General features: G+C 29.9%; 1 protein-coding gene and 1 non-coding gene across 2 annotated transcripts; one reads left to right on the forward strand and one right to left on the reverse strand.

The window, feature by feature from the left end:
• The first annotated feature begins 7654 nt into the window (after positions 1-7654).
• Positions 7655-7728, forward strand: TRNAR-UCG. The gene has a single exon. It is a non-coding gene; the product is annotated as a tRNA-Arg (tRNA).
• A 1347-nt stretch (positions 7729-9075) lies between these two features.
• LOC114409952 (protein NUCLEAR FUSION DEFECTIVE 4-like) lies at positions 9076-13825 on the reverse strand. The gene is made up of 3 exons (XM_028373643.1): positions 13416-13825; positions 10822-11771; positions 9076-10182 (listed from the first exon to the last, which is right to left on the reverse strand). Exons 1-3 carry the CDS (start codon positions 13737-13739, stop codon positions 9708-9710), a joined length of 1749 nt encoding a protein of 582 aa, XP_028229444.1. The 5' UTR covers positions 13740-13825; the 3' UTR covers positions 9076-9707.
• Between the last annotated feature and the right edge of the window lie 2263 nt (positions 13826-16088).

Raw genomic sequence — 16088 nt, forward strand, 5'->3', positions numbered from 1 at the left:
GAAATATTAACAATTTCCCCCCTGTATCAAATGTATCATGGATTAGTACCATTGAAGGAGCATTTTTCAGTGGAGAAGAAATGATGCAGTATATTCAGTTAATTTTCATCCAGACAATATTGTTTGCTGGAGTTTGTTTTTCTAACTCTTTCAGATTGCAGTTAATCCAGGTGAGATGGTATTTGTTGAAATAATGAGGGTAACTTTCATGTTACTTAATACAGTTCTACCTCTTTTACCACTCTAATATATATATATATATATATATATATATATACACACACACAAATAATCATAATCTGGTTTTCCATTCCTGCACATATTGATACTTCCTTATTTATTAGTCTTTTTGAGCACAAATATAGATATGCACACGTGTTAAAGTACCTGCTATAGACGATTGGATTCTGAGGACTTTGTTGTACACTATTCAACTTTACAGGGGATTTTCTTCCATAATTGGAGGCTACCTGATATGCCAAGAATCTCACAAAAAAATAATGCTGTTAATTTTCGTTGATGGAATTTTGATGCATTTTTCATAGATCCTACGGCATTCAAATTCATAGTAAATGCTCAGTTTGCATGATAGCAAACGAAGAATTATGAACAAGCAATTACAAAACATTGCTCAAGGTAAATCCAATGGTGCTTTCTTATGATGCCTGTTCACAAACAAAAGACCCTTTAACATTGTTACTTGTATTTTCTAAACTATATATATGACCTTCTTAAGTGGTTTGCCAGCATTCGCATTCCATCAATTTTTATAGATCACAATGAAAAGCTGGAAACCTGATTATATCCTATTAACTAACATGGTCTTTGTCTTCTAATCATTACCTGAGACTTGACATGATTCCTTCTCAAATAAAAAATCATCTTAAGTTATTATTTAACCAAGAAAAGGTTGGTCTTGTCATTGAGTTTATTTGAAGCTTAGCAGTAATTCTTTAACTTTATGCTTTGTCATTCAATTCTCAGCAGAGATTTATACATATGGTGAAAATAAAGAAATTCTAGAGACGCACATGCACAGATATAGCAAATGAATTGTGAGAACCCTTTTCTCCTAGAACCTTAAAACTAACACTTTTCATAAAGTTCGGCATAAACTCTTAGAGTTTTAGACAATAATAAAACTTTCCATGTTGCAGTTTCCTAACTCCTAACAATATCCTCATAAGCAGGGAATAGCTTATGTAGCTTTTTAAAAATAAGTGAATACCCCTTCAACCATATATACTGCTAGCAATGACACATGAGAATAATACAGAATCATCAGGACAAACAAGTGCCAGAAAATTGTGAAAATAAAATATAATTCTTCAAGCCAAATAATAAAAACTGAAGCTAGAATAATTGTTCGGTCACCCTATTTACTGAACTCCAATGTCAATGGCATTGAATAAACTATTTTTCTTTTAGCATGCAGCACAAATCAGGAGTAAGCAAAACATATGTAAGAGAAAGGACTAACTACAAGCCAGTTTCCTGGGAGACTTGATGGTTTGGAGTAATTCTTAAGCTCCAAGTCCTCAGTTCGAATTTAACTACAAGAATTTCAAATATATTCCTAAATTAGTTGACACCTTATGATGATCTTGAAGAAATAAACATGAAAGTTGCAAATGCTGAACATGACTAAACTACATATACTTACATATATTTATCTGTAAGTATCATTATATTTTGATGATATATAAATCTGATTTGACCAATGCTTGCAGTAGTTATAAAAGTCAGTGTTTGTGAGAGGAATATAACCTTTAAAAAGTCTTCACTATGGCTTCCATTAAGGAGGAATCTTCTCCTCTATGACATATCTCTATTTCACCCCCTTCGGCTGCTACTTGAATAAACTTACCTTGCAATTGAGCAATTCTCTTTTTCCTTTTGAGTTTAATTGCTACAATGCTACACATTGTATAGAATAAAGGTTTTTATACACTCAACCGATCACAATTCATGGTATGTTTGACTTTTGAGGTGATTATGATAAGACTCAAACTTTATATGATATTTTTTAATATTTATTTAACCACTTGTGTCCTCGATTAAATTAGTGATTTAAATTTAAATTCAGAGAAAATGCTAGGAATAATAATTTAAATTTCCGTGCCTTCAATTAGTGATTCCAAATGCATAATAAAATGCAATGTTCTTGGAATTATTTTTTGGCCTATGGAAGATCTCACAATCATCTATGGAAAAAGGGAACAACATATTTCAATAGCCTTGGAAAGGTGAAAAGTCATTAACACATACTTATCTATTCTTAGAGAAAGTCACATTATAACTATATTTAGTGAGTTTGGTAAAAATTTGACTCATTCAAGTCTAAGTGAACAAGTATGAGTGATCACTTATAGTAATGAGTGTCTCTTATAAGTGAATTTTTTCATCATCTTTTATACCTCTTTAAGTTATTTATTTGAGTTCGTAAGATGATATAATTGATACACTGCTTGGGATTTTTTTTAAGTTTACACTTAATGACTTGATTGAGATAATGAACAATTTGTTGAAGTACTTCCCTAACATAGACAAAAGTGTTGAACAATGTAAATTCTGTCTTCCGCTATTTTATGTGATATATCTTGTGTGTTCTCATCTTCAATTTTTGGGGTGTGTGGAATGGAACCTTCCAAAAAAAAAATATTTTTGGCCGTAAAATTTTAAGTCGTGTTACAAAATACATACCATTTTTTATAACAATTTTTTTTATCAGGCCATTCATTTTATTTTACATTGCTTTCTCTTCTATTTTTATCTCAATTTATAAAATGCTGTAAAAATATTAAGTAAGAATAGAATTTTTCTCATGTGCTAATCAATTTACAGAACAATTCTTTAGCATATGTCCGTGTTCCATGTAAAATTGTCTTTTGTGCCATCAGCTATGCATGGTGATTCCGCAAACGGATTTTTCTTTAACCGATACACCAGTTTTTCATATAAAATTGTCTTTTTGTGCCATCGGTTATGCATGCTCAATTAGGAAACGGTTTGTCTTTAACCAATTCATCAGGGTATTTTTCTTTTCTCAATAGAATTAGACAGGAATATCAAATGTTGTATCACGCAAGATAATTGTGACTGAGCAAGTAGACTGAAAGTATTCGAATATAATAACCATCTTTTTAGCAATAGCAAGTCGTTCCTCAACGAACATCAGAACATGGTCCTCACAGAATATAAGTACTCAGAAAAAGTGATCTCTTGTGGGAAACCAAATCTTTAAATTCCATTAAAATAGTTGTGAATGGTCATATGCATGCTATTCATATTTCCGTGGGAAAAAAGATGGATATTAGGATTTTCATTTTTCCCCTGGCAAGAAAGCATATCTAGTGTATGAAATAATATTTTCAATAACCATCTATATTAAATTTTACCTCAAATTAAAATATATTTTTCATGCTTATGAATATCAAAATATTTCAAATTCGTTCCACTAATAAATTTTTTTTGCTATCTTAAAATTAAAATCCATTACTTTTTAATCCAGATAAATTCAACATGTCACTTGTTTATTGGTTCAAACATGGGTCATGAGAGGAGTAATTTCTCAGAGGTAAAAATCGCCATAAATACAGAAAAAAAAATCCACAAATTTATAAATCCCTCTACCCTAACCTTTTTAATCTTCTTCAAACCCTCTAAATCATAGATTCATAGCAACTCATCCCCCAAAACGAACCTTAACCTCAAACCCAGTACCGTCTGCACCCACCAATACAGCCAGACTCAATGTCATAAAACCAAAGCCAATAGACACTCAAACCCACACACCAGAAGCATAGCTACGGGACCAATAACGCGTGCCATCACCAAAATCCACCAATAAACCCATCCGCGAACCTTCCGTTAATCGGCGAAGCCTTTCGCGCAGGAAACAAGCAATTCACCACCGTGAATCTCAGATTGTAACACCACCACACGAATTCCTTACCTCTGCGAATCCCTAAACCGTAACACGGCCACTCGCGGGCATTGCAAGTCGCCCTCTGTCATCGTGAGACACCATCGCCGCTTTCCGTCCACCGCCATGAAACCCGAAGCGGCAATCTGTTCACTCTCTGCACTCACCCACGAGCCACGAGTCCCAAATCCCTCTTTCTCTCGCTGCTTGTTGTTGTTCTGGTGCACGTTTGTTTGTGTTCAATTTTTAATCTTCAATTTGAGGTAATTAAGGGGCTTTGCTGAATGTTTATTGGGCCCAACAATTTCAAAGGAATAAGCTTGGGTCTAGTAAGATGAGGTTGCACTTACTTGGGCTGCTATATTAGGGTTATTCTTCCTGCACCAACAACTTCTTCTACACCCAGCAAGTGTTGTGAAAAGACCAAATTATCCTTCAGTTAAAAATCAAATACACCATCCCTTCCCACACCAATCACCCACACCATTGACGCCTTCTTTCCCTCCCTGCAGCGCCGAGAGTCCGTCTCTCCCCTCCGTCATAATCAACATGCATTAAACCATATGAATTCGTATGGTACATGAGGAAATTTGTATAAGCATACAGATTGGTATGATCTATAGATTATCAATCCGTATTTTTTTAATTTTATATATTTTTATATTTAATAAATTATTTATTTAATAAAAAAAATTATTTAAAATTTAATGTTTAAATTTTTTTGTTATTTAATTAGTTTATAAATAACTATTTTAATACTTTTATATATTTAAAATAGTTGAATAACAAAAATTAACAATTTTTATAATGTATATATTTTAAAATTTAGTTAAAAAAAATAGGTAATATTGTATAAGAAATTTTTTTATTAATATGTTTGTATAAGTATTAAATATTTATATAAATATTGTTTTGAAGTTAAAAAATATGAAAATTAATATCTTCATTCATTTATAAATATTTAAGAGGTTTAAAATAGTCATTTATAAAATAATAAAGTAATCATTTATTAGAAATAAAAAAAATGTACTTTGATTTTAATCATGCATTTTAGTTTGCTAGAATTAGTGATTTCAACTATAAAAATTTAAAAAATGAATTTCAACATTGATTTATGAATATATAAAATAATTAAATATTTATTTATGAATAATTAAATTTTAATTTATAAAATATTTAAAATAAAATTGTAGTTTGATTTTGATGATGTATTTTTTATTTTGCTAGATTAATCATTTAATTTTTTTTTATTACATTTGTTAAAATATACTACATTTAATAATACAATAGGATTGTAGAAGATTTTTTAGTTAATTTGATAGTTAGTTTTTGAGTGATAGAATGAAAAAAAAAATTATTTTGAAATATGAAAGTCAACTATTATTTGAACAATGACATTACTTGATATTAATGTGCAAATTTGTAGATTATGGTTAGAATTAGAGGATTGCGTCGGGCTTTAGGTAGAGTTTTTTAGGAAGAACCTTAGGTAGATAGGTTGTTGGTGATGAGGAAGAAGCCCCTTAACGTCGAAGACCCACAACATATGCACATAGACAATGAGCAATGAGCAGCTGCAGCTGTTGTTGAGGATGTTGACCATGTGGATCATGTTGCTAACAAAGTTCATGAGCAGCCTCAGGAACTAGTTATGTAGGTGCTAATTCAGAGGGTTTCCCAGGCGAATCCCATGATACATCAGTGTTGACATCATATGTTGATCACGAGGCAGCCAGAGTTTGAGTTTGGGCAGGAGAGGTAGTTATTTGTTTAACTATATCATATTTGAATAATTATTTATCATTTTATTTGAACTAATTAATTTTAATTATTTGCAGGAACATACCGAGTTGAAGTTGGTTTCTCATGGGAGGAAGGTAGAGAAATTTGAAAGGCATGTACCTAAGATTGAAGGCATAGTAACTATTACAGGATTAAGTTCTCTGATTATATGTTTATTGGAGACAGGTAACATGAGACTTTTATATGCTTTTGGTTTCCATCTACCGATAGGAGAACTGACTATAATCCTCGATGTTGTGGCATCCTTATTACATATGTCCATTATAGGTGTCTTCCATACCTTCGATGCTATTGATGTAGACGAAGTCGTGAATTTGTTAGTTGAGTTGCTTAAAGTCAGACACAAGAAGCAAAAGATGAGAGTGAACAATACTAATATATTACATTGAAATTGATAAGCATATATATGAAAATTTTTATTTAAATTTTCATATTTTATACATTTGCATAAAGAAGTTAATATAATAATATTTACACAAATATTATAAAAAGAATAACTAAATTTATAAAAAAACATTAAAAATATATTTTTTTAATTTTTAAAAAAATATTTAGATTATACGGATTGACAATCCGTAAGTTTCATATGGATTATCAATCCGTATGTTTATTACGACACAGATCTAACTTGCAGACAAAAAAAACTTACCTCCTTCACCGTTGCACCAAAACGACAACCACGTACTGCGAATGACCATCGCAACAGTTCACCTTGACCAAATCAATCACAAGACAGAAGGAGGAGCTCAGCCAAAAGGATACGAGAATGGTGTATGAAAAAAAACCAACAAACATAGAAGAAGAAGTTTATAGAGGTAATTTTAGAATTTTCAAAAAATTGTTGGGTGTAGAAAAATTATGTATGGTTTAAGAAGAAAATACTGGTATTCTAAGACTCAGTTTTGTTTATTTTAACTTGAGATTAAGCCCAGTAAAAAGCAAAGTAATAAAACAATTTAGGTTCATCTAAAAAATTATTGTTCTTCCGTGCACTATGAAAATTCGTGGCCAGGGTTGGGAGAGAATGATTGTGAAGATGAAATTTAACTTCTACAGACGCGATTGTGGGTGAGAAAAGTTAATTTGATATTGTTGGGAACAAAGAACTATGAACTGGACACAGTATTGCAGCACTTTCACACATGAAGAAAATCAAGGAACATGTACTTGAATGACCGAATGATAAAGAAGATGAAGACCAAGAAGGTTAGGAAAGAATTAAGAAGGGTTCAAAAATTTGTGGCAAACTTTTTGCATTTTTAACCCGAAAAAACCATCTTTTAAAAGGACCATATTTTGTGGAAAACCATATTTTGATATTTATAAAAGACAAAAAATATATTTTATCCTAAAATTTAATCATAAAATTTATATAGAAAACTTCCATAATTAAACTTTCATAATGTGAGTTTTTTTAAGGATTTCTTTAGTGAAAAAACTGTTTCTTACAATTTCTTTTTTATTGGAGTAAATCTACATGTCAGAGAGAGTTTCTTAAAAATAAGATTGATATCTTCTGCATGCAAGAAACTGTTTTTTAGTAATAAAAAATAATATTTATCTCATACATAGCAATACCATAATTAAACTATAATGAATTGAAAATAAAAAAAATAAAAATGTGAATTTTTTGAAATTTCTTGAAGTTTCTTACAATTAGAGCAAAATTGTGTATGAATTTCTTATAAAAAATGAATTAATGATATGGACTAAATTTGAAAAATTATTATTTCTTTTTATTTATTTATTGAGTTTTTTGTCTTATGAAATAATTTAGAACAATAATTATAATGGGATGGAGTGAGTTGAAAATATAATAATTTGTTTAGAATTAGCATATTAACATGGCAAGAACACTGTCTAAATATAATAAAATATAACATTTTTTGTTAGCTAAAACAATAAGAGAAACACTGTAGCGTCTAAGACCGCATAGCGCAGTGGATTAGCGCGTCTGACTTCGGATCAGAAGGTCGTGGGTTCGACTCCTACTGTGGTCGTATTTGCTAAGATTTAAGCTTTTTAATATAGTCTTTTAAGGGAGTTTTTCAGAACAAATAGTCTAAATAAATTCTATTATATTTTACTATTTTCTTTTTTAGATTCTCCATTTTATTTAGCTTCTCAATTATATTTTACTAATACATAAATCAATTCAATTATTAAATTATTGAACTATGATTTTCTATCATTTTTATATTTATCTGATTAATCTTTTAGTCTTTCTTGAGAAGAAAGTATCTAATATTAGTATTTCAATATACGTGTAAATTCTATAAATCTTTTTTTTTTTTTTTACTTTTTAAGTCAATAAAAAATAGTGAAAATACTTCACATGCTAATTAATTTCACTTGGTAAAAAATGACCTAGTCATTATAAAAAAAAGTATTTATATCAATTAATAGTTAAATAACATAAAAAAATGTTATTTGCTAAGATTTAAGCTTTTTAATATAGTCTTTTAATGGAGTTTTCCAGAACAAATAGTCTAAATAAATTCTATTATATTTTACTATTTTCTTTTTTAGATTCTCCATTTTATTTAGCTTCTCAATTATATTTTACTAATACATAAATCAATTCAATTATTAAATTATTGAACTATGATTTTCTATCATTTTTATATTTATCTGATTAATCTTTTAGTCTTTCTTGAGAAGAAAGTATCTAATATTAGTATTTCAATATACGTGTAAATTCTATAAATCTTTTTTTTTTTTTTACTTTTTAAGTCAATAAAAAATAGTGAAAATACTTCACATGCTAATTAATTTCACTTGGTAAAAAATGACCTAGTCATTATAAAAAAAAGTATTTATATCAATTAATAGTTAAATAACATAAAAAAATGTTATTTGCTAAGATTTAAGCTTTTTAATATAGTCTCTTAATGGAGTTTTCCATAACAAATAGTCTAAATAAATTCTATTATATTTTACTATTTTCTTTTTTAGATTCTCCATTTTATTTAGCTTCTCAATTATATTTTACTAATACATAAATCAATTCAATTATTACATTATTGAACTATGATTTTCTATCATTTTTATATTTATCCGATTAATCTTTTAGTCTTTCTTGAGAAGAAAGTATCTAATATTAGTATTTCAATACACGTGCAAATTCTATAAACTTTTTTTTTTTTTACTTTTTAAGTCAATAAAAAATAATAAAAATACTTCACATGCTAATTAATTTCACTTGGTAAAAAATGACCTAGTCATTATAAAAAAAAGTATTTATATCAATTAATAGTTAAATAACATAAAAAAATGTACGACAATGTTGTACATCATCATGCTATCAATACCATGGTAGTATTTTCCTAAAAGAAACCAAGGAAGGATAAACATAAAAATTTGAATGTAGATTTAACATTACACTAATATGATGATTCTTATTGAACAACAGCTGAATATCTAGCTGATCAAAGCAACAAATGCCCTTAGATATACGGGAACACACATAACATACGATAGGAAACTGGTTTCATAACAAGTCTTCCTTCCCCCTAGCAAGCGGTTCTATTATTCTATTACATAATTCCCAAGCATGTAAAATCAACATGGGAACGGGGTATGAAAAAAATATTACAAACAGAGAAGTGCTAGCAACAAATTTTCTAGCACTGTCTTTCTGATACCCTCTTTTATTAGTTAAAATTCATGTGATTCTTACTAATTTGTAAATAGGACCTATGAAATAAGAATGAAAACTAACATATATCTAATAGAATACACATGAATTTCACCTGACAAAAAAGGAGTATATGAAGAAAAGTATTAAATTTTTTTACTACTAGCATTTCTCTAACAAATATTAATCTGAAGAGCCCAAAAGAGAGACAAGAGAGGCAGAGTATATGCACACAACAATTCAACACAATATTCAAACCGTAGTGAGACTCTCCAGTCTCCATTGATTTCCTTAATAACTGGAACATGTAACTGATGTAAGTTTTCCTATGCTTGCTCCCCTTTAAGTTCGAGACTCTCCATAAAGCTGTGCATAGAACTTCCTTGTTCTGTGAGCAACAATCAAGCTCAAAGAAGCTGCACATAAGCAAACTACTGCTAAAATTCCAAATGTTATGGAGAAGCAAATGTTTCCCTCGCAAAGAAGCAAGTCATTGTTATTTCCAGTGAGCATTTGGTGCTTTGCTTGCTGCTCCGCGTAATAGTCGTATATTGTGCTTGCTACAAATCCAGATAGAAAGAGAGACCCTGCTGGGCTAGCCATAGTGAGAAAATTGTAGAGAGTTCCAAAGTTCTTTAAGCCAAATAGCTCTGAAGCTGCTGCTAAAGCAATTGACCAGTGGGCACCATAGCCAAAACCGTTGGATATGGCCACCACGTAAACTTGTCCAACCAAACCCAAGACATAGTAGCAAAGTCCCAAAGACATCCCTGCTTGAATCACTGCCAATGCAGCAAGTCTTGGGTACCCAAAATTCCTGTTTGAAAAATCATGCAATAAGACACACGTGTGATTATGAGTTTCAAAGTGGGAGATTCTAACATAAACACAAGTAATGCCCACTTTAGTCCATGAAATTTAAGTTTAGTCTCTAGTTTTACCAAATTCCCCCTTGAGTCCCTATTTTAGATTTTTATAACACTAAGAATTGAGATTCAAGAGAGAAGTGTAGATATGAATAAAAGAAAAACAAGTATAAACAAATATAATAGGTGATATGATGCGATAGGAAGAAAAAGAGCAATAAGAGGTGTCAAATGAGTGTTTATAATTAAGAGGTGTTCATATATCATTTGTTATTAAGATTATAAATTCAGAAAATTACAAATTTTGAGGGGATAAAAATAGGAAAAATTATTAGGTAGTTTCATATCACCACATCTATGATTTCAGACTTCCAGCTAATCTCTATATAACATGTATCCAAGTTTGTCAGTTTACGAGAAAGAATTGATAACACACAATTATATTTCATATGAAAATTAGTTGAACTTAGATCACCTAAAAATTGGTTTTGTAAAGAACTAAAATAGTTAGCAGTTAAAGTCTCAAGAGCTAAAATGAGGTATATTCTTGGAAGATACACTACAGTTCTAAATAAGAGTAGAGATTGTACCTTACTATGACCTCCGAGAAGTAGCCACCACCAACACGACCAAGGAAGTTGGATATGCTGATAACTGAGACATAAACATTGACATTGTTGTCTCCCAATGATTGGCAAATCTGACCCATGTTATTTATGATTGTCAAGCCCGATCCACAGCCCATGACAAGAGAGAAGAACATGACCCAAAAATCAGCCTTGGCCATTGCTTGTGACAAGGTGAAATCCTCTCCTCTATGGGGCCCATTTTTTCGCTTGATCTTCTTCACAGCTTTGGTAACAGCTTGCCAAAGTCTAGCTTGAAACTGAAAAACATCCCTTGGCCCTTCTGACAGAGGCAGCACCTCTAGCTTCGAAGGATTCTTCTCGTTTTCGAAGTGCTTGGTTACTTTGGTAGTGCTAGTACTACTCTCCCCAACAAAGTGCTTAGGCTTAGTTGCTTCTAGCATTGGTGGCTCCAAGAGGGCTTCTTGGTCAGCACTTTGGGGTCCAGAGAAGAAAACCAAGAGAATGGGAACTATGATAGGAAGAAATATGAGAATGATCAAAATAACTGCAAACAATGTGATGGTGCTTTGGTCCAAATCAAACATGTTTTCTAGCAACAAAACTCCCATCAAGTAAGCAGCCAAGAGAAGGCAAATGCTGTAGATAAACGTGAAACCAGTCCCATCGGAGGATCTTGATTGTCGATAACTCTCAACTGGTCTTATGATGAACATGAAGGTTAATGAAACCATTGCAGGTCCAACTGCTATGATGAAAATGAGAGAGGCTTGGTCAGGGAGTTGGATCATGGCTATTAGCTGAGTCCAAATTGCACCGCTAAGGCCAACGAAGCCCTTCAATATTCCCACCACGGGGCCTCTGCTCTCGGGGAAACTTTGCACGCAAGAAACTAGTGCTGCTGTGTTGTAATATGTTGACCCGTTTTGTCCCACAAAGATTACAATGCATAGCTGCAATGCATATCAGCACCTGGTTAACACATAATTTTACCAGCATGAATTGGGCTCAAGTTTCTCCCAGTGTGAGAACACGCAGCACAACCCATCAAGTAATCAAGCAAGGAGAAGTGGATTTCAACTTGTGATTGGTCATGCTAAGCATATATAGAGGCTGAATTGGAAGTAATTGTCACATATAAGAACAAAAGAATATACTATTGTCTCTATAGGTATGACTCTTTTTTAGTTTAATTCATATGTACTTACTATGTTATAATTCTAATAGATAACATAATGTTACAACAGTAACACTGAGTGAAGATTAAATTAAAAAATTTATTTTATAAACACAAAAGAACATATTTTATTCTTCCTTTTTTTAAGTTTTATCCAAACACTCAAGTCTTACCAATAAAACCTTTTCATATGAAACGTGTCTGCGGTTCTCCTGTCTTTTTATAAGATTTTTTAAAAAAAAGTTGTTTGTTTTTTGTATAAGATTCTCTTTATTTTTTTGTTGTATTATTATTTTTTTGAAATACCTTTAATTAATTAACAAGTTTTTTGGCTACAAAATAATAAATGCTGGAAATTAATTAGATAAGCCTTTTCTTTCTCTGGAAGAAGATGAGTAGTAATTATTAGAGTTTCACATGTTGATTTATGAAGTAAAACATTATTTGGGATTAGTTTTTTTAAAAAAAAGTTTACCATTTGAAGGTAAATTTTAAATTAATATCCGAAAAAACATAAGTTGTAACAAATGTACTTCTAAATTGAAAGTCTTAATTTGTTATGACTATTATCTTTTTTTACACTGAAGTAGTAAAAAATTTTATGATTTCATTTTTTTAAAATATGAAGATTTTTACGACTTTAAAGTCGTAAAGAAAATAAATTTCTTTTTTTATTGAATTCATAAATTAATTTAGGATTTCAATTTTTTAGTAAATACTTTTTTATTTTAATTATTTAAAGAAAGTACTTTTATTAAATTTAAAAATATTTTAATACTTTTATTAAACAAAGTACATTTTAATATTTTTATTTAAATTTAATTTTTTCATTATTTTTTAATTTACAAAATAAATAATAATTTTAACATTATTAAAAAATATATTAAATAAAATAATACAAAAAATATAAAAATATTAAATAAAATTTAAAAAAATAAAACATACATTAATTATTTAAATAATTAAAATAAAAAATTACTTATAAAAATAATTAAAATCATAAATTAATTTATCACTTAAATAAAAAAAATATTTCCTTTACGAAGTCATAAAAAACTCTTGTAATTTTAAAGTCGTATTTAAATAAAAATAAAAAGATCCCAATGCATGTTCTGATTTTCAATTCAAAAGTTATTTTCCTTCTAAGTGTTAATTTAAAATTCATCATTTCAGAAAAAAATCACACCTATTTAATCGTTTGGCCTTAGAAAATGATATAGAAGGGACTACAGCAAAAGTCAACAGAGGAAAGAATCCTATGTTTCTGGAAAACAGGACAAGAGAGATTTGTGAGACACAATATAAATGATCCAAAATTGTTCACCATCTACCAATTACAGTAACTAGTTTTGATGTAGAGAGGCAATATATTTCCTCTGTTAAAGAGAAAGAACCCATTTGATTGTTGAATTGAACTTACCAACCACAAAGGCAAAGCGGGGAACTGGTGAGTGACGACGAGCCAAACAAGGCCATAGCCAACAACATTCTGGACGACCCCGACAAGTATAAGCCCCCAAACAGGGGAAGCCTGGCTGATTTTTCCAGCAAGAAGACCAACGTTGTCACCCAAATCCTTAGCCACGCTCAAGAACGCCACCTGCTTCTGGTTGAAACCCATGCTGCTCTTTATCACCGGCGATATGCTCCCGAACATGTAAGATGTCCCCGCAAACGACATGTCCCACATCGCGCACACAAACACCACCCATCTGTGCCCCACGAACCCCTTCACCCAACCCATGTACCTTGCTTTTCAACTACTGTGAGATACGAGGGAGTGGTTGCTTATTGCTTATCAAGCTCACCTCACATTCACATGTAATAGCTACGGTCAGTTATATATATATATATAAACATTAAGTAGGTAAGAAATAAAGTTGTGACTAATTTTGTCTGATTGTCATGTGTGTTAAGAGTTAATGAATATGATAAGTATTTGTATAGTTGGATAGATTTCTTCTTTATGAATTGGTTTTTAAGTGAATTTTTCGGATGTTTTTGTTGTCTTTATTACACTTTAATATGATATCAGAGTTAGATTTTGTTCAGTAATATGGTGTGGTGGATAGTGTGACTAGCTCTCACTCTATGGTGTTGAGAATATATTCTTTTGATTTATTTATATTTAATAATTAATCAAAATTTAAACCTTTAATATTTTTTTTATTAAAGAATATAAATCGTTATAATTTTGATAATGCCCAGTCAATTATCTTGAATCGGTGCAGTTCAGTATTTTGCAACCTCACTTGTTTCGTCACGTCATGTGCTGTCCCTATTTGGGTCGTTGTAATGACATTGTCCAAGCAACATTATTCCTTTTTTTTTTACACACTTTATTTATTGTAAACGTAAAAGAAAAAAATGTGTCGGCATGCTATTTTTAAATAATTTATTTAACGCTTTTAAGTTGTTTCTTATTTAAATACTTGGGTTTGTTCTTGAACTCAATATGTTTACAACACGTGTAGTGTTGTTCTTTTTGTATGTGAAAGTTTTTGAGCCGGCAAAATTTTCTGGTAAGAATGAAAACTGCCTTAGAAAATCTTTGTTTTATAATAAAATAAAACATTACACAAGTAACCGGAAAATTACTGTTTCAAGAACAGGGAAAAAGTGTCTTGCTGACATTAAAGAAGAATTTAATAACTGTTTTTTTATAAAAAAAAAAACTCAAATTAATTGAATCAAGTTAACAAAAATTTGAATAAAAAATAGAAGAAATTAATAAAATGATCATTTTTTTTACTTAATATAAAAAATAAAAGGATAAAATTAGGTAACTAAAAATTTAGAGATCAAAGTCATACGCAGTTTAAAATACGTAATTAAATATTTATTTGATTACGTTCAAAAATGGAATAACAACGAGAATAAGAATTGTAAACAAATTTCCTTTTCTAATATTGGAGGAAGCAAAATTAAGTATGAAAAATGACTTTAATAAAGGAGCCAGCTTTAAGGGTTTGTTTGTTTGAGTTTAAGGAAAACAGAAAAAAAAATAATAAAATAAGATGAAATTCATATTTTACATTTTAATTCAGTTTTATCTCAATTTTTTTTTTCACTCTATGATTTTGATTCTTAGTGTGTACTTTTTGTGCTCCAAACCAAATTAATGCGCTGGCACTATCCATCGTCGTCAATGCCCAAAATTTCAATCCGCATTTTGTAAAGATGAAAATATCAGCCCATTAATTTAAAAAAATCCCTTGAAATTACTTTCAAGCCATTAGATATTTGAAGGTCTATGTCGATACCATTGATGGCAGTTTTGTACTTTCATGAAGATATTATTATATCATTTTCCTTCGCTTTCCACCAAGAAAAAGATATGATAAAAAGTTTCGAAGATGTCATTAAAGGCGTTGGAATTTCAAAAATATCACGTCTTTTGTTGAAAATAGATCATAATGAGATTCAAAGTTATTAATGTGGGGCCATAAAGGACTACTTATCAAAAAAATTTAATCTAACTCAATTCGTATGAAAAATGTTTTGCAAAAATGGAATAGGCTACAATGACATATGTAATATGTTACTGATGTTGATAAGCGCATTAAAAATACATATTTGAATGGAAAACTATCAAATACTACCTCATTTCTACGTAATAATTTTGAATCATCGTTTTGAAAAGTCAGAGAAACTTTGTAGAATTTTTGTTTTACTTAATTAAGTATTTTCTCATTTTGTGACACTTATCTTTGAAATTTATATATCAGATTAAATTAATATTTAAGTAATTCTTAATGTCTTTAAATAATAATAAAAAATTTCATACTTATTAAACTTGGACCAAAGACTGATAAACTAGTAAATTGGTTGAATAGTTGGTTTGGGTAACGTACTAGATCAATTATAACTTGGTTTTAATTGGATAAACTTCTTTTTATGAACATTTATAAGAGAAGAAAATGAGAAAATAAAATGAATTGAAATTCTTTAATAAATTAAAAATTAAAAATAACTTATGCAGTTAATTTTTATAGAGTTTTCATATTTAATTTCTTCAAAAATTAAAATACCTAAATTAATTTTTACATATGAGAAAAACTAATATATTTTATCTTTTTCTTTTCTTACAAGT

Source organism: Glycine soja, chromosome 4, assembly GCF_004193775.1.
Source record: "Glycine soja cultivar W05 chromosome 4, ASM419377v2, whole genome shotgun sequence".
Lineage (NCBI taxonomy): Eukaryota > Viridiplantae > Streptophyta > Magnoliopsida > Fabales > Fabaceae > Glycine > Glycine soja.